The following is a 26257-nucleotide window of genomic DNA, read 5'->3' on the forward strand; positions in this document are numbered from 1 at the left end:
AAGCAACTTTCGAGGAAGCCAGTTAACCAAATAAAAGTAAAATTAATATGCGAATTTTGTTTTAATTATTCATGTACGGTGAGCCAAAATCAAAACCTGAATTAATTTAAAAACATTCAAAAATTAAATAAAAATTTTTTTTTTTTAACTGAAAGTAAGGAGCGACATTAAAACTTAAAACGAACAGAAATTATTCCGTATATGAAAGGGGCTGTCCCTTCGTCAACGCCTCGCTCTTTAAGCTGAAGTTAGACTCTTTCTCACAACTCTATTTTTAAAACAATAAAATACTTTAGCGTAAAGAGCGAGGAGTTAAGGAGGGGACAGCTTCTTTCACGTACTGAATAATTGTAACTGTAAATAAGGAACGACCCGGCTCAATAGTAACCAAAACTCTAAAAAACGGGATTTTGATACCAATAGATCCGTCAAAAGAATCAGATTTTAATGCTGATTTCAAACATATAAGTTTCATCAAGTTTCGTCCTACTCATAAAAAGTTACGCGCCTGAGAAAATTTTGCTGATTTTTGAAAAACGGGAAAAACCCCTTAAGAGTTACAGAACCTTACTGAAAATCACACTATCAAATTCAGCGTATCGGAGAACCCTTCTTTGGAGGTTTCAAGCTCCTATCTGCAAAAATGTGGACTTTTGTATTTTTTGCCAGAAGAAAGATCACAGATACATTTTTATTGTTTTTTTTTTCCCAGGGGTGATCGTATCGACCCAGTTGTCCTAGAATATTGTGGGAGGGCTCATTGGAACGGAAATTAAAAGTTTTAGTACCCTTAAAAAGTGACCAAAAAAAATGAAGAGCACCTAGGCCCCCTCTCACGCTCATTTTTTTCCCATGTCACCCGATCAAAATTTTTAGATAACCATTCTGTTCAGCATGGTCGAAAATGTGATAACTATGTCATTTAGGATGACTTAATACCCCAATGCCCCCGGGGGAGGGCTGAAAGTTATGAACTTTACCCAATGTTAACATATAGTATTGGTTATTGGAAAGCATACAGACGTTTTCAGGGGGATTTTTTCTGGTAGTGGGGGGATGGGTAGGGGGTTATGTGGGAGGATCCTTACATGGAGGAAGTTTTGATTTGGGAAGGGTAATTGCTATGAAGGGGTTGCCGGGTTTCCTAGCATTATTTAAAAAAAGATTAGACATTAAATTAAAAAAAACAAGTTTTTCAACTGAAGGTAAGGAGCAACCTCTAAACTTAAAACGAACAGAAATTATTACGTGTATGATTGGGTTCACCCTAGTCAATACCTCGCTCTTAAGCCAAAGATTTTTTAGTATTTTCATAAGAGCTATTGATTCTAATTAACGGCCTTTGTGATCAAGGGGTCATTTTTAAAGAATTGGAACAAAATTCAAACTTTAGCGTAAAGAGCAAGGTATTGAATGGGGGGAAAATCCCCTAGTATACATATTAAAAATATATGAATATAGAAATTCAGTACGTAAGTTAATTCGTAAGTTACGTATATTTATTACCAATAAAAACGTTCGTAAATAAAATTAAACAACGTTCGAGAAAGCCATTTAACCCAATAAAAGTAAAATTAATATACAAATTTGGTGTTGATTATTCATGTACGGTGTGCCAAAATCAAAACCTGCATTGATTCTAAAACGTTCAAAACTTAATAAAAAAAAAAAATTTTTTAACTGAAAGTAAGGAGCGACGTTAAAACATAAAACGAACAGAAATCATTCCGTATATAAAACGGACTTTCCCCTCCTCAACGCCTCGCTCTTTACGCTAAAGTTTGACTTTCCCACAACTCCATTTTTTTAAAAAATAAAAAACTATAGCGTAAAGAGCGAGGCGCTGAGGAGGGGAAAGCCCCTTTCATATACGGAATAATTTCTGTTCGTTTTAAGTTTTAACGTCGCTCCTTACTTTCAGTTAAAAAAAACTTGTTTTTTTTATTTAATACCGCAAAGAGCGAGGTATTGCATAGGGGGCGAATCCTCTAATATACGTATTAAAAATTTATCAATATAGAATTTCGTCACGTATATTAATTCGTAAGTTACGTATATTTGTTACTAATAAAAACGTTTGTAAATAAAATTAAGTACCAGTCATTGGCCGTTTTAAGAAAATCATCCTATTCTTCTTTTCAGATATTATTAAGGTTCCGGAGAACAAAAAGGAAGAATTTCAAAAGCTTATAGAATCTTATTTGGAGAGAGACAGAGATATTCAAGATGGGAAATGCCCGAGCATTGTTAAAAAAATACTGGATAAAAATATATATATATATAACGAAGGGACAGCCCCTTTCATATACGGAGTAATTTCTGTTCGTTTTAAGTTTTAATGTCGCTCCTTACTTTCAGTTAAAAAAAATATTTTTTATTTAATTTTTGAACTTTTTTAAATTAATCCAGGTTTTGATTTTGGCTCACCGTACATGAATAATTAAAACAAAATTCGCATATTAATTTTACTTTTATTTGGTTAACTGGCTTCCTCGAAAGTTGCTTAATTTTATTTACGAACGTTTTGATTAGTAACAAATATACGGAAGTTACGAATTAACTTACGTAACGAACTTCTAAATTAATATTTTTAATACGTATATTAGGGGATTCGCCCCTTAGTCAATACCTCGCTCCTTACACTATTAAATAAAAAAAAACAGTTTTTTTAACTGAAAGTAAGGAGCGACTTTAACTTAAAAAGAACAGAAATTATTCCTTATATGAAAGGGGCTTTCCCGTCCTAAACGCCTCGCTCTTTACGTTAAAGTTTTTAATTGTTTAAAAAAATGGAGTTGTGGGAAGGTCGTACCCAGATGGGGAAGGAAAAGGTTATAAGGAAATACTTCAGAAAAATTGAAACTTCTTGCGATGGTGCAAAGAGGGATGCTTTGAATAGACTGGAAGTGGAGGAAGAGCGTACCTAGCTGTGATGGCCTCAGATGGTTTGGTGCTGCAGAGAATTGTTAGTAGTAGTCATAGACTTTAAAAATGCCCCTTTCCTCTCTATATTTTTATGAATTGACACCACTATATATATGGATTTTTCATAGGGATGGGAACTACCAAGCAAAAGGTAGGAGGGAGGTAAAATGATCGTCTTCTGTCGCAAATTGGCCTTGCAATTGTTTTTAAGGATTCTGTAGGAGATTTTTGCTTTTCTAGAAGGATACTGTTCTAACTTCTGTTGTCCCTCCTTATTTTTGTTTCCTCTTATTTAAAACTTTGGTGGCATCTAAAAAAATATGTACGTCTACTAATTAAACAATTACAGCTCAGAACCTCTTATAAAGTATTATATTTTTTTTCTTGACATCTAACTGAACAATATTTATCGGAAAATCGGCACTGCACTTTCTGGGTGGTCTATATAGAGAGTTTTTCGCGGTTCTTTTTATTATCCTGTTAATCAACAAGGACAGGAGTTGCAATTCATCAATGCAGAACAAATACTAGGATACCTTTTAATTAGAAGCCCTTCCTGAATAATTGGCATTTCTTATTTAAATGTTTTTTTGTTGTTTATTTTTTTTATCAAGAAATTTTTTACCCACATCTTCCTAATCAGTATTACCTTTTCTTTGTTGGATTAAAATATTGTTTTAAACCAAAGGATTTTTAATGTAACGAAAACACAAATTATACAAACTGTAAAACTACAAAATTGTATTTTTTTACATGTGATATAAGACATTAAATAAGTATTGTTAACAACTAAAACAGATACTGGATATGAAGACCAATGATTTTGCTTTGTTGAGCGCGTGTTTGTATGCATATTGCTACTGTAATATCAGTTTTAATTTACGAGTGAATTTTACTGGCTCTGCACTTAAGTTCTTCTAGCTCCTTTTCTTTGTCAACCTCATCTTGACTGTCAAGAAATGCAGGAGTTACATGTCCAGGAGATTAAGGTTCCGAGAAATAAGGTGGTTTTTTCATTTTTTAAAGACTTCTTTGTTGTCAGTTATAGTCTCTAGATAAACTGCACGAAGAGCCATGAGTCTTGCCCTTTTATAGTATCTGAGGGCAAAAAGTTTCGTCAGACTTTCAATATCAGCTCCTTTGCTGCCAAATATGGATCTTCTGGCAATAAGAAAATAGAGGTTATTAGTAAAATCAAAATCAAGATGACCAATCAAATGGTCATGGACGAAATCAGGAATTTTTCCCTTGTTAATTGCATTAAGGTTTAGAAACTGATGCAGTTCACTGAATTTTTTGATGTCTAGATTGTTTGGTGTTATTAAATCTGCTTCAAATATTCAGCTAATTCATGTTATTAAATCTTAACAAATATTCAGCTTCCATTGCTGTTATATTCGATACAGTTATAAAAACATGTGCCATCTGTGTCGTAGCTCTTTCCAAACAGTATCTGTGATATATCTCCCGTTTTTTGGCTTCGATTTCAATAGATAGATAGATAGATAGATAGATATTTATTGCAATAAAAGCCACTTTGGGCCATGGCAAAAAAGGAAAATCACACAAAATAATAACATGATTATAACACTCAAAGCAAAGTATGGTAGCCTACATAACAATAACAATGCAAAATTACAAAACATTACAAAAACATAATAAAGCACACAATACCATTAAACTAACATAAATAGATAGATTTATGTTACATCTATCAAGGGCCATGACTACAAAAATAACAAACAAGAAAACAACTTACACACATTCAACAATACTTTCCAGACTCACCCCACCCCTTTTTACAAAAATCTATCTCTATGTGACATCCCCAATTTTATATACTTTGCTATCATTCTTATTGTCCCATAATTTTTTGATCCCATTACTGAAACCAACCACTCACTTGTCCCCACATTAACAAAAAATAAATCTTTCCTTAGATCCTGTAATTCGGGACAAAGAGCCATGAAGTGAAGCAGATCCTCCCCATTTTCTCCGCACATAGGGCATGAGTAAGGACCGTCCTTCACCCTTACCCTCCCTAAATATTTCCTCCTTTCTCCAAGTGCTAGAAAATTACCCCTCCCTGATATATACCACTTAATTTCTTCACTATTTAAACCAGCTTTAAAATAAATATCATATCCCCAGACCTCCTTCCAGTGCCGGTAAATGCCGAGGGACACCGAGGCTGCGACCTCACACTGCCATTTCTGAATCTCCTGATCTTCAAGCACTCCCTTTACTAGTTTTGCTACATTTCCTACTTCCAGCCCTATCCCCTTCCCTTCATTCCAAACACCTGATAACCCAGAACTATTTAAGATTGATTTCACCTGGGAAGCCCATGAACATTTCCTTCTATCCTGCAACACCTCCAGATAAGCTGCATTTACTAACCTATTATTCTGTAAACCAATCACCTTTTCCCAGTATCCTATCATTCTAACCAATCTTTTTATTCTCAATGACAACAATCCTAGATCACCCTTTAACACCAGATTATTAAATTTCCCGCTTAGCCCTAAAAGTGTCCTGAAATGTCCTAAGTAAATTCTCTCTATTTTTTCCCCTTTTTCAAAACCCCAAACTTCCCCACCGTAACTCAATGCTGGGCCTACCTTCGTCTCAAAAACTCTCTTCTGTAATTTAATATCTGCCGGTCCTAGATGCCTAAGGGGACTCTTCAATAATGCCCATGAAGCCTTCTGACCCTTCCAACTCGCTATTTGCACCTGATCACTCCATTTCCCTGAACTTGTGAACTTACATCCCAAATAAATATAATCCTTAACTTCATTCATCTCTTTCCCTTTAAAATAAAACTTATTCTTTTCCCTTTCTTTTTTTCCAAAAACTAATATAACTGATTTTTCAATATTTAAAACTAATTTTTTACTCTCCAGATAACTATCCAAAATCTCTAACATCTTTTGCAAATCCGGAGCCGATTTTGCAAGCAATACTATGTCATCTGCAAATAATAAACAAAACAGCTCCAGCGACATTAATACTAAAATTGTTCAGTTTGTTTAAAAAATCTGTACTGCCAGGGCATAAGTAGCGCCCAAGAAGTGTTTCATGTGTAGTAAATACTGTTGCTACTTTTATTTTCCATAGCCGTAGCATAATAAGACCCATTCCAGATAACCAGTCATGAAAGTGGCACACTATTTTTGAAGAATCAGCTCTAAATACGGTTTGGAAATTACTAAATTCAGCAATAAACTGTGCTACCATGAATCCAAATAAAACTGAATGATTTGATTCCACATCAGGGTCTGGAATACTAATTTTGGTTTTCTCAAAAAGTTCTTGTTGATAGTAATCAATTTTATGTGATACTGAATCAGTATCAAATAATATTACGAAAGAATTTCCCTCGACCAGCCAACTTCCAGTGCGAACTTGCAGCCCTGAGTCGTGAATCCTGCAAACAGCAACGTAAAGAGGACCTGGAGAAGATTCAAACTCATCTATTTCTTCTCTAGCAGACTTCCCTTTATAAGGGCCAAGAAGGACATATTGGTTTCTCTCAGTTTCAAAAGAAAGACCGGTCTTGGAGCGGATGACTGTGTATATTCTGTGTGAATATATCAAAGGTCACAACATGAGACACTACATTAGAATGATCCATGTATCATTCAATTGTGGCACCTGAAAAATGAAAAATTACATAAAAATAACACATTGATTATTGATTTCGTCAATATTAAATTAATGAAATTATTACAAAAGGCAGAATATGTAAGGATGCCGTTTAATTAATGATAAAAAAAACATTTACACTGAAAATAAGAAACATAATAATTTTCATTTAGTATATTCTACTTGTGTTTTGAAATTTATCTTTAGAATATTTCAAATTTTTTTGATGATCTTCAAATAAAACTTTGTTTTTGTTTTGTGACTCTCTTCTGAGGGTTTCACTGCTATTTTCATATAAATAAGCTTTTCGAAAATGTTTATTCCAGAGGAGAGAGAACAGAGGAGAACAATCTAGTGACACTTGTATACTGAGGAGTTAGAATTTTAATCATTTTTGAATTCCATGGGAACTTTGAAAATCCTGTTTTATAAATAGTTACTTACAGAAAACATGAGAAAATAAAATTTGAAAAATATAGAACTTCCGTTGAAAAAAGGGCATTAGATTGTATCAGATTTGTAGGTTTATTAGCAACAGGTAGCACAAAAAAAGACGAAAATATGAACCTTTAAAATTAATATTTATGGAAAGTTTCAAATCAACCTACATTTCGAAAAAAATGGAAACAATTTTTTCTTTGATGTATTCCCACTTTTATTGCACCTCCATCTTATAACAGGCTTCTCTTAACCTCTCGGGAGGCAGTCGTCCCAACTAATAGTTTGGAGAAGAAAAAATATTGTATATCCCATGCCCTTTGACTATCTGGATATTGACCCCTCTTGCCCCCCCCCCCCAAGACGCCCCTGCTCTTAACCAAAAATGACCGACCTGAAAAAAAAATCGATTTACTTTTGAATGTTGCAATTAAAATGTTGGCGTATTCTAAGTCGTTAATATCATACTGGCTTTTTGAATAATTTTGATGTGAAACCATTTGAATGTTTGTGTGACATATGTGACTGTTTATGATTAAATAAAAAAAAAACAAGTTTTTTTAACTAAAAGTAAGGAGCAAAATTAAAACTTAAAACGAACAGAAATCATTCCGTATATGAAAGGGGCTGTCCCTGCCTCAACGCCTCACTCTATACGCTAAAGTTTTTGCTGTTTAAAAAAAAAAAAGTTGTGAGAAAGAGTCAAACTTTAAGTTTTAATGTTGCTCCTTACTTTAAGTTAAAAAAAACTTGTTTTTTTTATCTAAATTTTGAACGTTTTTGAATTAATACAGGTTTTGATTTTGGCTCACTGTATATGAATAATTAAAACAAAATTTGCATGTTAATTCGACTTTTTTTGGTTAAATGGCTTTCTCGAAAGTGTTTAAATTTTATTTACGAACGTTTCTATTAGTAATAAATATACGTAACTTACGAATTAACTTACGTAACGAACTTCTATATTCATATATTTTTAATAGGTATATTAGGGGGTTCGTTCCCTAGCCAATAACTTGTTCTTTACGCTAAACTTCGAATTTTGTTCCAATTCTTTTAAAATGACCACTTAATCACAAAGGCTGTTAATTAGAATAAATAGCTCTTATGAAAGTACTAAAAAATCTTTGGCTTAAATAGCGAGGTATTGACTAAGGGGCGAACCCAATCACATACGTAATAATTTATGTTCGTTTTAATTTTTGATTTTGCTCCTTACTTTCAGTTGAAAAACTTGTTTTATTTATTTAATTTCTGATCGTTTTTTAAATAATGCTGTAAAATCCAGCGCCCCCTTCATAGTAATATCCCTTTTCCATGAAAACTTCCTCCATGGAAAGATCTTCCCATGTGGCTCCCCGACCCAATCCTCCCCCCCTACTTCCAGAAAAAATCCCCCCTGAAAACGTCTGTATACTTCCCAATAACCAATACTATATGTAAACATTGGGCAAAGTTCATAACTTTCAGCCCTCCCCCCGGGGAATTTGGGGGATTAAGCCACCCTAAAAGATTTATTTCTTATATTTTAAACCATATTGAACAAAATGGCTATCTCGAAATTTTGATCGGGTGACTTTGGAAAAAAATTAGCGTGGGAGGGGGCCTAGTTGCAATCCAGTTTTTCGGTCACTTAAAAAGGGCACTAGAACTTTTAATTTTCTTTCGAATGAGTTCTCCCATGATATTCTAGGACCACTGGGTCAATACGATCACCCCTGGGGAAAATAACAACAAAAAACAAATAAACACGCATCCGTGATCTTTATTCTGGCGAAAAAAATTCCACATTTTTGTATTTGATCGGGTGACTTCGGGAAAAAAATTAGCGTTTCTTCTAGCAAAAAAAACAAACAAAATTCCCCATTTTTGCAGATATGAGCTTGAAACCTCTACAGTAGGGTTCTCTGATACGCTGTATCTGATGGTGTGATTTTCATTAAGGTTCTATAGCTTTTAGGGGGTGTAGGACTAAACGTGATGAAACTTATATATTTGAAATCAGCATTAAAATATGTCTGTTTATGAGGAGCGCGCATATTACGCGCTCCTCAACAATCCGAATCCATTAAAAGTTTCCCTCTTTACATCGGTTCTAGACGTTTACCCTCGGCTCATTACCCCCCTCCTCTCGCGGAAAATACCTCCCCGGAAAATAAGGCTTTCCAAATTTGAGAATTTTATTTGAGTTTTTTTTTCCATAGGGGGAAGGAATTTTGGTACTTGTGTAGTATGAGCCACTCAATCAAGTTTACGCTGTGTAAAACTCGAGAGCAACCGGTTTCTTCGTTAGATTTTTTCAGCTTAGCGCTAGACAAGACAAAGAAAAGTGACAGAATAGATGGGAAATATATAATAGGGGCTATATATTTGCGCATAAGGGGGGGGGGGTACAGTTTTTATACATTTTGGATTCAGAATAAAAATTTTTCTTAATAATATGAATAAAAATTTTGCCCCAAAATTTTGGCATGCAGATCCTCTGTACTTTACCCCCCCCCCCCAATGTGCAAATTTTTAGCCCAAATTTGTTTCTAGAGTAACGAAGTAACTAAGGAAAAAAAAGGTTTGTCCTCGAGTTTTACACAATGAAAACTTGAGTGAGTGACGCATAATACACAAGTACCAAAATTCTTTCCCCTCTACAGAAATTGAAAAAATGCAAGTCAAATAAAATTCTCAAATTTGGAAAGCCTTATTTTCCACATGAGGTATTTACTGGTGGGTATTTTCCACCGGGGGGGGGTATTTTCCGGGGGTAATTAAATCTTTCTTTACGACATCTTGCCACCCCAACCACAGGAGACCTGCTTTCTGTTTAGCTCTAGTTGGACCTGTCTGATAAGAAATTGAAATAAGGGAAATCGGTTGAAATAGGTTAGATTAAAAAAGTCAAATCTAGCATTTTGGGTGTTTATATATCCCCATTTAAGCCTTTACCCATTTCCCATTTATTTTTTAGTTCTTTTTTATGCAAGCTACATTTATAATCAATTAATTAAAAGTAAAATATAATTGCAAATCATTATATTGTTAAAATTTTATACATTCCAGAAGTCTCAGTGAAGCTATGCCGTAGTTTAAAAGATCACCTCGTCCCTGATAAGCTTTTTTTATTTTGTTTTTAACTATTTAGAATTGTTTGGGCAATCTTGCCAAGATTTGCAGACAAACTGTTCAATTTCTGTACACGACTTGGTCCCGAGATAGAGATGTTCAGTTTCAATGAAATTCACATCAATTAACCTGCTGAGAAAACGTTCAAAATCATCTTAAAAATATTATTATTTTTTTAATTAGGCAGATTTGCAAGTTCCATGTGGTGGTTTCTATATTAATTTATACCCTTGCGAATACAGGGGGAAGTGTTATTTATGGTGTCTGAATATAGCGCTTTACTTGACAATCAATAAGAAATTAAGTGTTTTCTTATTTTAAACTAGCCTTTTGTTAGGTTGTAGTGCAGATCTCCAGTTTTTTTTTCAAAATTTCAAGTTATCAAATGGGATGTCATTTGGGTAAAGTGGCAGGTTTGATAGCTCCCTGTGATACTGAAACAATTTGTCTTAGAAACTTTTAACCAACACTGAACCCCGCAGAAAAGATTTTGAGAAACGGAACTTCGCGAAAAGTTTTTAGTAGTATTGAAACGGGCATAAATATAACATTATGTGTTGTAAAGAGACAAATTCAATGTAAAACCAATAAAAATTACAATAGATCCAAACTCGGCAAACCAACTAAACCGAAATCACAGTCAAGAAAGTTGGTCAAAGAAAGTCAATCGAATCTCCCATCACCATTTTTAGGTATGGATGAAAGTGGAACCTAGGGGTTAGAGCCCCAACAGTCAATTTATTTTAGAATTTCTAGGCACCTCTTGTTTAAACTATTAAATTATAAGTGTATGTTTACCCCCTCCCCACTGAAAAATTCCTTTGTATGTGTCTATCTTTCTTCGTCCTAAAATCTAGGATATCTTTTGTTTTATTGTCTGAACATTATTGTCTGAACATGTCTGAGTATTTCTCGAGATAGCTTGTCCTTGTGGCTCCACTCGATTTCAAGGGAACTTAAATCTATTCAATCCGATTTCGACTCAGTATGGCCGCTAGTGCGAGCTCCCCATTTGTACTGTTAATTTAAGCTCCCTACATACGAAGTTTCCGCCTTCACTTAGGTATGCTGATCACGAACCGTCGACTAAGAGTTTAACTGAAAATCCCCTTCGCAACAATTAATTGAAAACTCCCATATAAAGAAATAACTTATAGTAGAAGAACAAAACCCCTTTTATCGAAAACTTCCCCTTCCTTGAAAACGCGCCATATTATTAACAAATCCCCCCCATTACAATTGGTGCGGCCTGTTTAAAGGAGCAAAAACACAAGGACAACATTGTATAAAAAAAGGATTATTGAGAGATATTACGCATAGGGAAAGTGCGAGAATTTTTGTGCATGCCTTAAAGTGCCATATTTTTGCATGCTTTGAAAGTGCTATATTTTGTGCATGCTTTGAAGTGCAATATTTTATTAAGCCTAAGTCCCCTTAAAATAATAACAAAAATATAATTTAGACGAGCCAAATTTAAGTTATATAAAAAAAAAGAAAAACCAGTGCCGAATTTTAATTTATTTTGAAAAAAACAAAAACAAAATGTCGTTAGATCAAACCGAAGAATTGTTAAAGCAAAAACTCATTGCCAAAACAGTGGAAATTTCAAAATTCATCCCATCATATAACGGTGATTCAGATGCAGATGAATTTATTATCCAATTGAACCAATTCGTAGAAGTAGGCCCCCAAGAAAATTAACCGGGACCCTGGAGGCCAGTATTTTTCATAGGTCCCTTCCAGTAATTGTACCTTCCTTAAGTGATAATAATGACATATTACCTATATTAAATAATTTTGGTGTTGAAAATATTAGTTTTAAAGCGTTAATAGATTCGGGTGCATCAGTCAACATAATAAATTAGAGTGTATTTAATAGACTACCAGTATATATTAAGCGACGGAAAAACTTCAATATTCCCAGTTTAACAAGTGTCACGGGTCATAGGCTAGAAGCTATAGGTTCCATACATCTAGATGTGACAAAAGATAATAGAATCTTTCCTAAAAACTTCATAATCTGCAAAAATTTCCCATATGAGGCTATAATTGGTGCTAGTTTTCTAAAAACTAATAAAGTTTTATTAGATATAGCAAACAACAGACTCGAGTATCCATACGATCCTATTCTCCAACGCGTGGAGAGAGGGGAAGCAACAATGAATAAAATTAAATCTTTTGTACCCTATCTCTCGTCTTATGGGAGAAAAACAAGCAGCAAATGGATCGAGTCAATAAAAGCAAAAATAGGAAAAATGCAGGAGTATAGACAAACAGAAATAAAGAAAATAGCTGAATTATGGAATGAAATAATAAATCTAAGTACTATTGTAAGGGGACAGGACTTGGATTTACCCTTACAACCAACCCCGAAAGCGGAAGACTTGACGCAACCAAGCGCCAATCTTAATTTAATAGAAAATAACTCGGAAGAAAAATATTATGGATTCACGGTACGTAAAACAAAATCCCCCCAAAAACAATGCAAATTTCACAAATGGAACAAAGAGTTCAAATTTCACAAATGGTCACCCCTTTAAACGACAATTTCTAAATTTGGTTTGCAACCCCGCGTAAAGAAATCACCGAAAATCTGTTTTGTGAAGAATAAATCATTTCATATGAGAAAGAAGAAGGTTTTATTTGGTTGACCAATACACGTGAAAAAGATACGATTACATTAAAAAAGGGAACATGCCTCGTTGAAATACAAGTTATTTCTGAGCACGAGCTAAACAAATGGATAAACTCCAAGGAAGACTTAGTTAATAGCATCGGTGTTAGCAATCTAAAGGATAAGTACCCCCTAACAAAACCCCAATTTTTGGAAAAATTTAAATTAGATCATATCCAAGATACGCAATTAAAAGAAAAATTATGTGAATTGCTCTGGGATTTTAGAGATATATTTTCTACGTCTGAGGAAGATATTGGGTTGATACCATTCTATGAACATTCTATCCCAACTATAGGGTTACCTGTAGCTAAACAGCCCTATCGCATCCTTTACCCCTATAAAGATTGGTTAAAATATTAAATCCGCGAATTAGAAAGAAACAACATTATACGGCCAAGTATAAGCCCGTATTCAGCCCCTGTTATACTCGTGCCAAAAAAGAACAAGGACCTTCGACTCGTAGTAGATTATAGAGCCTTAAATAAACAGGTAGTTAGTGACAAATTTCCCCTGCCCCGAATTGATGAAATCCTAGACTCCATTTCAACCAAAAATAAAATTTTTACATCTCTTGACCTCACGCAAGGTTATTATCAGGTTAAGACAGCAGATAATGACGTTTCTAAAACGGTCTTTTCAACAACAGAATGTGGTTCTTATGAATATTTGAGAGTACCCTTCGGACTTAAAACTAGTTTAAGTGCATTATTTAGACCTCTGTTACATTTATTACGAGGTATAGAAAATATTATCCATTTTGTGGATGATGTAATTTGTGAGGGAGAAACATCAAAAGATCATATAAACACATTAGCCAAAGTTTTTGAAAAATTCAGAGAGGGTAATCTAAAATGTAGACCTGAAAAAGTAAATCTATTTCAATCCGAAATAAAATTCTTAAGAATGGTAGTGACCCAAGGTCAAATATCACCGGACCCTGAGAAGATAAAATATATAGAAAACCTCAAGCTGCCAAAAACTATGAAACAACTAAAAGGTATTATTGGTTTAACTAGTTATTTTAGAAAGTTCAGACGCAACTACGCCCAAATTGTCAAACCCTTAACGGACTTGACTAAAGGGGACGGAAAAACTATCACCTGGTCGAATGAAGCTCAAACATTATTAGATACTCTCAAGAAAGCACTTACTTCTGAGCCAATTTTGTCGTTGCCAGACTTTGAAAACAATTTCAAATTCGTGGTTACCACCGATGCTTCAGCTCTAGGTATCGGTGCAATCCTTTCCCAATTAATCCTCGTGGAAAACTACCCCGAACCCTTACAGGAACCCCCTAAATATATAGATAAAGTCATATGCTATTCAAGTAGAACTCTAACCAAAGGCGAAAAAAGTTATGCAGCGACGCAATTGGAGTTACTTTCTATATTTTATCATTTAGATAAATTTAGACATTTTTTAGTAGGTCGAAAATTTAAGTTGCGTTCGGACCATAAAAGCTTGCAGTAGCTAAGTACATTCAAAAACCCAACTGGAATCTTAGCTAGATGGATAATGAAAATCCCAGATCTAGATTAAGGAATTTGAACATGTGACCGGTAAACAAAATGCCCCCTGCGATTACCTAAGTAGAATCCCTGAGGATAACCCTTCAGACAATAAAACTAAACAATTGAATGTCATTCATACCAGTAAACGAAAATATAAGAAAAGTTAACCTAAAGTCCAGATAGAAGGATACAAAGTCAATCAGAGCCCCTAATCGATAGCTAACATTAAAAGAAACCAAGCCAAGGATGAAATGTGTTTGGCTCTCATTAATTATTTTGTGAATTCCGATAATCTCCCCGATAAGTTCAAAACCCTGAAAAGGGAAATAGACAATTTATATTATGACTTAGATGAAGAAATCATTTGCAGGATAGTAACAGGCGAAACAAAAAGAAATCTAACCTCAATAGTCCCAATAGTCCCTCAAAGCTTAATAATATCTGCCTTTGAATATTTCCATTCTGAAATAGGTGGACACTTAGGAACTGCTAAAACCTTTCACAAGTTAAGATAATATTTTTATGTTCCGCCGGGATTAACAAAACTTAAGGATTATCTAAGTACATGTGAAGCGTGTAATCTAAGGAAAAATCCCCAAACGTATCCTAATCCCCCATGGGAAGGGTGTCAGTAGTGTGTACATGTGTGTAGACGCATGTGTGTACACTCATGTTTATACACACATGTGTATATTTGGGCACATGAATACATATGTTAATATATGAGTATACAAATGTGTACATTTGTGTACATGTGCTTACGTGTGTTTACATGTATACAACTGTGTGTACATTGGCGTACATGTTTTCATATTTATGTACATTTATTTACAAGCGAATACTTGGGTGGACATGTATGTACACTCTTGTTTGTACATGTGTTTACATGAGTATACATATGTGTACATGTGTGTACATGTGTAAACATAAGTGTACATGTTTGTACATGAGTGTACATGTGTGTACATGTGTGTACATGTGTGTACATCTGTGTACAAGTGTGTACATGTGTATGCATGTGTATAGATGTGCGTAAATGTGTGTACATTTGTGTACACACATGTGTATACATGTTTTTACATGTGTGTACATGTGTGTAAATGTGTGTAAATGTGTGTAAATGTGTGTACAAGCGTGTACATGTGTGTACATTTGTGTACATTTGTGTACACACATGTGTGTACAAATGTGTAAATGTTTGTGCACATGTGTGTATAAATTTGTGTACATGTGTGTACATGTGTGTACACACATGTACACACATGTGTGTACATGTTTGTACACACACGTAAAAACATGTGATTAAACGTGTGTACATGTGAGTAAATATAAGCACATGTTTGTATATCATTGCGCACACATGTGTGTATATGAGTGTACATGTGTGTGCTTATGTGTGCAGATGTTTTCATGTGTGTAAATGTGTGTAAACACATGTGTGTACATGTTTTGCCATTATTGCACCGTTTAGTCCATAAGTGTACGTATGTATACAGGAATGTAAATAGTTTGATAGGCTTGTATAGGTGCTTACATATGTGTATATGGTTGTACATGCGTGTATATGTGAGAACATGTGTGTATATGTGAGTACATGTGTGTACATGTGTGTACATTTGTGTACATTTGTGTACACACATATGAGTATATGTGTGTACATGTGTGTATATGTGTATGCATATGTGTACATGTGTTAACATTTGTTTACAGGAGTTTACATGTTTGTACAAAATTACTAATTATTGGACTGGTTTGCACATGATTGAACCGGTTAGCACATGATTGTACAAATAATTAAATATTTGTACATTTTTTTACACACATGTACGTACATTTGTTTCCATGAGTATACATGTGTGTACATTTGTGTACATTTTTGTAAATGAGTGTACATGTGTGTACATGTGTATACATGTGTATACATGTGTGTATATATTTGTATAAGTGTTTACAAGTATGTACATGTGTGTACATGTGTTTAAAGGTGTGTACTTGTGTACATGTGTATACATGTGTGTACATGTTTGTAAATGTGTGTACATTTTTGTACTTATGTTTAAATGTATGTAAACACATGTTTGTACAAATGTGTACAGGGGTATATAGGTGTATTCCTGTGTGTACATGTGTGTACATGTGTTCATATAAACGTCCACTCCTGTGTGGACACATTTGTATACACACGTACACACATGTGTGTACATGTTTGTACATGTGTGTACATGTGTGTACATGTGTGTACATGTTTGTACATGTGTACATGTGTGCACATGTGTGTACATGTGCGTACATGTGTGTACGAACATGTGCGTACATGTGTGTACATGAGTGTACATGTGTTTACATGAGTATACATATTTGTACATAATTGTACATGTGTATACATAAGTGTACATGTGTGCATATGTGTGTACATGTGTGTACATAATTGTGCACGAGTGCATATTATTTGACCTGACAATACAGGTGTGTAATGTTCTTTATATGTGTGTATATGTGTGCACATGTGTGTAGACAAATGTGTGTGCATGTGTGTACATGTGTGAGCAGGTGTGTACATATGTATACATATGATGGCTTGTGTGTACATGTGTGCTCATGTGTGTACATTTGGGTAAATGTGAGTACACATATGGGAGTACAAGTGTGAAAATGATTGTCAATATGTAAGCAAGAGTGTACATTATCATACATGAGAGTACACACAAGTACACTCATGTATACATGTGTGTACTTGTGTGTACACGCATGTACACACATGTGTGTACAAGTGTGGAAGTGTGTTTAAATATTTTTACAGATTGATGTATGATCGCATATTATTGTACAGGATTGCGCATGATTGCACGTATTTGTACATATGTGTACAGGAGTGTACACAAATATTTGTATAGGTTTGTACATGAGCGCCTACGTGTTTACCAAAGTGTAAAGGTGTATACATTTGTTTACAGATTTTTCTATGTTTTTACAGTTGCTTAATTATGTTTATATATGTTTACACGTGTGTATATGTGGGTAAAGGTGTGTACATGTGTTTACTGGTGTGTACAGGTATGTAAAATTGTGTATATTAGTGTACACACATGTGTGTACAAGTGTATACATGTGTGTACATGGGTATACATATGTGTACATGTGTGTACATGTGTGAGCATGTGTGTACGGGTGTTTACCTATTTGCATATGTTTGCACATAAGTGTATAAGGGTTTACATGTGTGTACATTCTAGTACATGTTTTTACAGATGTTTAACTGTGTGTACACACATATGTGTAAATATGTTTACATGTGTGTATATATGTGTACATGTGCGTACCTGTGTGTACATCAGTGTATATGTGTGTACATGTGTGTATAAGTGTGTAAACACATGTCTGTATACATGTTCATATGTGTATACTCGTGTATAAATATATGTACAGGTGTTTACATGCCTATAAATGTGTGTACATTTGTGTACACACATGCGTGCGCCTGTGCGTACATTGGTGGACATGTGTGTAAATGTGTGTAACTTTGTGCCCGGGTTTTTACATGTGTGTACATGTATGCAATTGTGTGTCCTTTTGTGTAAACACATGTGTTTACATCAGTGTAAATGTGTGTACCGGTGTAAACCGGTTTGTACATGGGTGTACCTGTGTGTACACACATGTAAACACATTTGTGTACATGTGTGTACACACATGTACACACATGTGTGTATATGTTTGTACATGAGTGTACATATTTGTACATGTGTGTGCATGTGTGTACTTGTGAGTACATGTGTATGTATGTGTCCACACACATGTTAATACATGTGTGTACATATGTGTAAATGTGTGTAAATGTTATTAAATTTGTGTATCTGTGTTTACATGTTAGTACATGAGTGTACAGGTGTGTAATTGTATTTACATATGTGTATATGAGTTTACATATGTGTACATGTGTGTACACGTGTGTACATGTGAGTACATGTGTGTACATGTGTGTAAAGGTGTATACATGTGTGTAAAAGTATGTTTACTTGTGTACACACATATTTGTACATGTGTGTACATGTGTGTATATGTGTAGATATTATTGTACATGTGTGTATATGTGTTTACTTGACTGTACATGTGAGTACATATGTGTACATGTGTGTACATGTGTGTATACACATGTACACACATGTACAAACATGTGTATACATGTTTTTCCAGAGTGTACAGGTGTGTATATGTGTGTACATATGTGTTCAGTTATGTAAATTTGTCTAAAGGTCTCTGCATGTGTGTACATGTGTGTACATTTGTGTACACGTTTGTACACACATATTCGTATCTGATTGTCCATTTTTGTATAAGAGGGTACAAATGAGTACATGTGTGCAAATGAGTGTGCTTGCGTTTTCATTTGTGCACGTTTTCTTACATGCGTGTACATGTGCGTCCCTGTGTGTAGATGTGTGTACATGTGTGTACATGAGTGTAAATGTGTGTACATTTGGTGACATGTTGATACAGTTTTGTACACACATATGTGAACATTTGTTTAAACACATGTTTGTACATGTGTGTACATATGTGTGCATGTGTGTACATGTATGTAAATGTGTGTAAATGTCTGTGCATATGTATACATGTGTATACCAATGTATACATGTGTGTACATGTGTATACATGTGTGTACATGTGTGTACATGTTTGTACATGAGTGTATTTGTATTTACATGTGTTTACACCCATGTGCGCATATATATGTAAATTTGTGTATATGTGTGTGAATGTTAGTTCATGTGTGTAAATGTGTGTATATTTGAGTACAAACATATGTGTACATGTGTATATACATGTGTACATGTATGTACATGTGTGTACATGTATGTACATGTTTGTGCATTTATGAACCGGCGTTTGAAGTTGTGTACATGTCTGTACATTTCTGTACATGTGTTTAAATGTGTGTAAACACATTTTTTTACATGTTCGCACATGATTACAAATAATTGTACCTGAGTGAATATGATTGTAAATGAGTGTACATGTGTGTACATGAGCTTACATGTGTGTACACTCATGCACACTCATATACCAACATGTGTACATGAGAATTCATGATAGTACAGGAGGGCACCGGATTGTACATGAGAGTACATGTGTGTTCATGATTTTACATGAGTGTACATGAGGGTACATGTTTGTACATGTGTATACATGTGTGTACATGTGTGTACATGAGAGTACCTATTAGTATACACATAAACGCTCTCGTTCAAATATATGTGTACATGTGTGTACATGTGTGTACATGTTTGTAAAGGTGTGTACATGCGTGTAAATGTTTGTACATGTGTGTACATGTGTGTTTATATGTATACCTATTTATAAAGATGTTTACTTTAGTTTACATGTGTGTACATGTATGTACATGTGCGTACATGTATATACAATTGTGTACATTTGTGTACAAGTGTGTACACACATGTGTTTACAAATATGTACATGTGTGTACATGTGTTAACATGTGTGTACATGTGTGTACATGTGTGCACATGTGTATAAAGGATTTTACATGTGTGTATATGTGTGTATATGATTGCACATGCTCTTATATGTTTGTACATGACTGTATATGTGTGTAAATTTGTACATGTGTGTAAATGTGTGTACACACATGTGCGTACATGTGTGTACCGGTGTGTACATGTTACTACATGTGTATACCTGTTTATACATGTGTGTAAATGTTTGTACATTTCTATACACGTGTTTACATATGTGTACATGTGTGTATATGTGTAAACAAGTTTGTAGATGTGTGTACATGCGTTTAATTATGTGTACATTTGTGTACACACATGTGTGTACATGTGTGTACATGTGTGTACATGTGTTTACATTTGTATAAATCTGTGTACATGTGTGTATATGTGTGTACATGTGTGTACATGTATGTACATGTGTGTACATGTTTGTACATGTGTGTATATTTTATTAAATGTGTGTACATTAGTTTACAGGTGTGTACATTAGAGTACATTCGAGTGCATTTTAGTACATGTGTGTACATGTGTGTACATGTGAGTACGTGTGCGTACATGATTTCACATGTGTGTACAAGTTCGTGCATGTGTGTAAATGAGTGTACATGTGCGTTCATGTGTTTACTTATGCGTGCATTTGTGTACACATGTACATGTTTGTAGATGAGTGTACTTGTGTGTACATGAGTGTACATGTCTGTATATGTGTGTACATGTGTATACACGTGTGTAAATGTGTGTACATAAGTGTACATGCGTGTACATGTGTGTACATATGAGTTAATATGTATACATGTGTGTACATATTTGTCCTTATGTGTAATTGTGTGTAAATGTGTTTACAAACATGTGCGTACCTGTGTGTACAAGTGTTTGTATGTGTGTAAATGTGTCTAAATGTGTATACATATGTGTAAATTTGTGTAAATGTGTGTTCATGAGTGTACAGGTGTGTACATGTGTGTACATGTGTGTATATGTGTATACATGTGTGTAAAGGTGTGTTCAAGTGTTTAGATATATGTATATTTGTGTAAACACATGTTTGTACATGTGTGTACATGTGTGTACATGTGTATACATGTGTGTAAATTTGTGTACATGTGTGTACATGTGTGTACATATGTTTACATGTGTGTACAAGTGTGTACATTTGTGTACATGTGTGTACACACAAGTGTGTACAAATGTGTACTTGTGTGTACATGTGTGCAAATTTGTACATGTGTGTAAATGTGTGTACATGTGTGTACAGACATGTGAGCACATGTGTGTACATGAGTGTACATGTGTGTACATGTGTTTAAATGTGTATACAGGAGTGTAAATGTTTGTACATAATTGAATATGTGTTTTTATATATATACTCATGTATTATTTTGTGTATATGAGTTTATATGTGTGGCGATGTTTGTCCAATAATGTGGGTACATGTGTGTACATGTGTTTTTATGTCTTTACATATGTATACTTTTGTTCACAAGTCTATATATATGTCTACGTGTTCGTAAACACATTTGTGTACATTTGTGTAAATTTGTGTATTTGTTTGTACAAACATGTGTATACATGTGTGTACCTAATTGCACACACATGATATTATATGTGTGTAAACGCTAGTAAATGTGTGTGCCTTTACTGAATGGTTATTACATGTTTGTGCATGACAGTACATGTGTAGACATTTATATACATGTGTATACATATGTGTACAAACATGTACACTAATATATTTAAATGTTTGTACATGAGTATAAATGTGTTTACATTTATGTACATGTGTGTACATGTGTGTACATGTATGCACATGTGTGTACATGTGTGTACATGTGTGTACACACATGTGCGTACATGTGTGTACATGTGTGTACATGTGTGTACATATGTATATATGTGTGTACATGTGCGTACATGTGTGTACATGAGTGTAAATTTGTACTTTTGTGTACTTCTTTGTACAAACTTGTTCATACATGTTTGTTCAATAGTGTAACAGAGTGTGAATATGTGTACATGTATACAAATGTGTGTAAATGTCTTTGCATGTGTGTAAAATTGTGTAGATGCGTATGAATGTGTGTAAATGTGTGTATATGTGTGTACAAACGTTTGTACAGATGTGTACATGCGTTTAAAGTTGTGTACATTTGTGCACACACATGTATGTACATGTTTGTATATGTGTGTACATGTGATTACATGTGTGTCCAAGTGTGTACATGTGTGTACATGTGTTTACATGTTTGTACATATATGTAAATGTGTGTACATGTGTTTACATGTGTGTAGATATATATACACATATGTGTGTACATTCGTGTACCAGTGTGTACATTTGTGTACATGTGTATACACACTTGTGTGTACTTGTCTGTATATGTGTTTACATTTGTATGAATTTGTGTACATGCTTGTACATTAGTGTACATGGGTTTAAATCAGTTTATACACATGATTGTACATGTGTCTACATGTAAGTATGTGTGTGTATATGTGTTTACATGTTTGTACATGAGTGTAAGAAAATAGAGGTTATAAGAAAATGGCAATAAGAAAAATAGAGGTTATTAGTAAAATCAAAATCAAGATGACCAATCAAATGGTCATGGACGAAATCAGGAATTTTTCCCTTGTTAATTGCATTAAGGTTTAGAAACTGATGCAGTTCACTGAATTTTTTGATGTCTAGATTGTTTGGTGTTATTAAATCTGCTTCAAATATTCAGCTAATTCATGTTATTAAATCTTAACAAATATTCAGCTTCCATTGCTGTTATATTCGATACAGTTATAAAAACATGTGCCATCTGTGTCGTAGCTCTTTCCAAACAGTATCTGTGATATATCTCCCGTTTTTTAGCTTCGATTTCAATACTAAAATTGTTCAGGTTGTTTAAAAAAATCTGTACTGCCAGGGCATAAGTAGCGCCCAAGAAGTGTTTCATGTGTAGTAAATACTGTTGCTACTTTTATTTTCCATAGCCGTAGCATAATAAGACCCATTCCAGATAACCAGTCATGAAAGTGGCACACTATTTTTGAAGAATCAGCTCTAAATATGGTTTGGAAATAACTAAATTCAGCAATAAACTGTGCTACCATGAATCCAAATAAAACTGAATGATTTGATTCCACATCAGGGTCTGGAATACTAATTTTGGTTTTCTCAAAAAGTTCTTGTTGATAGTAATCAATTTTATGTGATACTGAATCAGTATCAAATAATATTACGAAAGAATTTCCCTCGACCAGCCAACTTCCAGTGCGAACTTGCAGCCCTGAGTCGCGAATCCTGCAAACAGCAACGTAAAGAGGACCTGGAGAAGATTCAAACTCATCTATTTCTTCTCTAGCAGACTTCCCTTTATAAGGGCCAAGAAGGACATATTGGTTTCTCTCAGTTTCAAAAGAAAGACCGGTCTTGGAGCGGATGACTGTGTATATTCTGTGTGAATATATCAAAGGTCACAACATGAGACACTACATTAGAATGATCCATGTATCATTCAATTGTGGGACCTGAAAAATGAAAAATTACATAAAAATAACACATTGATTATTGATTTCGTCAATACTAAATTAATGAAATTATTACAAAAGGCAGAATATGTAAGGATGCCGTTTAATTAATGATAAAAAAAACATTTACACTGAAAATAAGAAACATAATAATTTTCATTTAGTATATTCTACTTGTGTTTTGAAATTTATCTTTAGAATATTTCAAATTTTTTTGCTGATCTTCAAATAAAACTTTGTTTTTGTTTTGTGACTCTCTTCTGAGGGTTTCACTGCTATTTTCATATAAATAAGCTTTTCGAAAATGTTTATTCCAGAGGAGAGAGAACAGAGGAGAACAATCTAGTGACACTTGTATACTGAGGAGTTAGAATTTTAATCATTTTTGAATTCCATGGGAACTTTGAAAATCCTGTTTGTAGGTTTAGATTTGTATCAGATTTGTAGGTTTATTAGCAACAGGTAGCACAAAAAAAGACGAAAATATGAACCTTTAAAATTAATATTTATGGAAAGTTTCAAATCAACCTACATTTCGAAAAAAATGGAAACAATTTTTTCTTTGATGTATTCCCACTTTTATTGCACCTCCATCTTATAACAGGCTTCTCTTAACCTCTCGGGAGGCAGTCGTCCCAACTAATAGTTTGGAGAAGAAAAAATATTGTATATCCCATGCCCTTTGACTATCTGGTTTTTGACCCCTCTTGCCCCCCCCCCACGACGCCCCTGCTCTTAACCAAAAATGACCGACCTGAAAAAAAAATCGATTTACTTTTGAATGTTGCAATTAAAATGTTGGCGTATTCTAAGTCGTTAATATCATACTGGCTTTTTGAATAATTTTGATGTGAAACCATTTGAATGTTTGTGTGACATATGTGACTGTTTATGATTAAATAAAAAAAAAAACAAGTTTTTTTAACTAAAAGTAAGGAGCAAAATTAAAACTTAAAACGAACAGAAATCATTCCGTATATGAAAGGGGCTGTCCCTGCCTCAACGCCTCACTCTATACGCTAAAGTTTTTGCTGTTTAAAAAAAATAAAGTTGTGAGAAAGAGTCAAACTTTAAGTTTTAATGTTGCTCCTTACTTTAAGTTAAAAAAAACTTTTTTTTATCTAAATTTTGAACGTTTTTGAATTAATACAGGTTTTGATTTTGGCTCACTGTATATGAATAATTAAAACAAAATTTGCATATAAATTCTACTTTTATTCTGGTTAAATGGCTTTCTCGAAAGTTGTTTAAATTTTATTTACGAACGTTTTTATTAGTAATAAATATACGTAACTTACGAATTAACTTACGTAACGAACTTCTATATTCATATATTTTTAATAGGTATATTAGGGGGTTCGTTCCCTAGCCAATAACTTGTTCTTTACGCTAAACTTCGAATTTTGTTCCAATTCTATTAAAATGACCACTTAATCACAAAGGCTGTTAATTAGAATAAATAGCTCTTATGAAAGTACTAAAAAATCTTTGGCTTAAATAGCGAGGTATTGACTAAGGGGCGAACCCAATCACATACGTAATAATTTATGTTCGTTTTAACTTTTGATTTTGCTCCTTAATTTCAGTTGAAAAACTTGTTTTATTTATTTAATTTCTGATCGTTTTTTAAATAATGCTGGAAAATCCAGCGCCCCCTTCATAGTAATATCCCTTCCCCATGAAAACTTCCTCCATGGAAAGATCTTCCCATGTGGCTCCCCGACCAAATCCTCCCCCCTACTTCCAGAAAAAATCCCCCCTGAAAACGTCTGTATACTTCCCAATAACCAATACTATATGTAAACATTGGGCAAAGTTCATAACTTTCAGCCCTCCCCCCGGGGACTTTGGGGGATTAAGTCACCCTAAAAGATTTATTTCTTATATTTTAAACCATATTGAACAAAATGGCTAGCTCGAAATTTTGATCGGGTGACTTTGGAAAAAAATGAGCGTGGGAGGGGGCCTAGTTGCAATCCAGTTTTTCGGTCACTTAAAAAGGGCACTAGAACTTCTAATTTTCTTTCAAATGAGTTCTCCCATGATATTCTAGGACCACTGGGCCAATACGATCACCCCTGGTGAAAATAACAACAAAAAACAAATAAACACGCATCCGTGATCTTTCTTCTGGCGAAAATAACAAAATTCCACATTTTTGTATTTGATCGGGTGACTTCGGGAAAAAAATTAGCGTTTCTTCTAGCAAAAAAAAAACAAACAAAATTCCCCATTTTTGCAGATATGAGCTTGAAACCTCTACAGTAGGGTTCTCTAATATGCTGAATCTGATGGTGTGATTTTCATTAAGGTTCTATAGCTTTTAGGGGGTGTAGGACTAAACTTGATGAAACTTATATATTTGAAATCAGCATTAAAATATGTATGTTTATGAGGAGCGCGCATGTTACGTGCTCCTCAACAATCCTAATCCATTTAAAGTTTCCCTCTTTACATCGGTTCTAGACGTTTACCCTCGGCTCATTACCCCCCTCCTCTCGCGGAAAATACCTCCCCGGAAAATAAGGCTTTCCAAATTTGAGAATTTTATTTGAGTTTTTTTTCCATAGGGTGAAGGAATTTTGGTACTTGTGTAGTATGAGCCACTCAATCAAGTTTACGCTGTGTAAAACTCGAGAGCAACCGGTTTCTTCGTTAGATTTTTTCAGCTTAGCGCTAGACAAGACAAAGAAAAGTGACAGAATAGATGGGAAATATATAATAGGGGCTATATATTTGCGCATAAGGGGGGGGGGTAAAGTATTTATAAAGTTTGGATTCAGAATACAAATTTTTCTTAATAAAATGCAGAAAAATTGTACCCCAAAAATTTTGCATGCATACCCTCTGTACTTTACCCCCCCCCCCCCAATGTGCAAATTTTTAGCCCAAATTTGTTTCTAGAG

At 34.2% G+C, this 26257-nt stretch overlaps 1 protein-coding gene and 1 pseudogene across 1 annotated transcript; both read right to left on the reverse strand.

Moving 5' to 3' along the window:
• Nucleotides 1-3938: 3938 nt before the first annotated feature.
• LOC148939772 (glycogen [starch] synthase-like) lies at nt 3939-22177 on the reverse strand. The gene is made up of 4 exons (XM_089106447.1): nt 22146-22177; nt 5941-6508; nt 4290-4419; nt 3939-4258 (listed from the first exon to the last, which is right to left on the reverse strand). Exons 1-4 carry the CDS (start codon nt 22175-22177, stop codon nt 3939-3941), a joined length of 1050 nt encoding a protein of 349 aa, XP_088962573.1.
• Nucleotides 22178-22329: 152 nt separating this feature from the next.
• Nucleotides 22330-23331, reverse strand: LOC148939773 (glycogen [starch] synthase pseudogene; annotated as a pseudogene).
• Nucleotides 23332-26257: the final 2926 nt, after the last annotated feature.

The sequence above is a fragment of the Artemia sp. Qi Xiang Cuo genome, chromosome 20, assembly GCF_049724085.1.
Source record: "Artemia sp. Qi Xiang Cuo chromosome 20, ASM4972408v1, whole genome shotgun sequence".
NCBI classification, from domain to species: Eukaryota; Metazoa; Arthropoda; class Branchiopoda; order Anostraca; family Artemiidae; genus Artemia; species Artemia sp. Qi Xiang Cuo.

Bases quoted from the DNA above. Each gene is read 5' to 3' on its own strand.
- LOC148939772 (XM_089106447.1), bottom strand. From the start codon at position 22,177: ATGTACACAAATGTACACACTGGTACACGAAT. The intron at 4,420-5,940 runs AGTATTAATGTC...TCTATCTATCTA, and splicing joins TAAACAAACTGAACAATTTT to TCTATTGAAATCGAAGCCAA. The intron at 4,259-4,289 runs GATTTAATAACA...GCTGAATATTTG, and splicing joins GGAAGCTGAATATTTGTTAA to AAGCAGATTTAATAACACCA.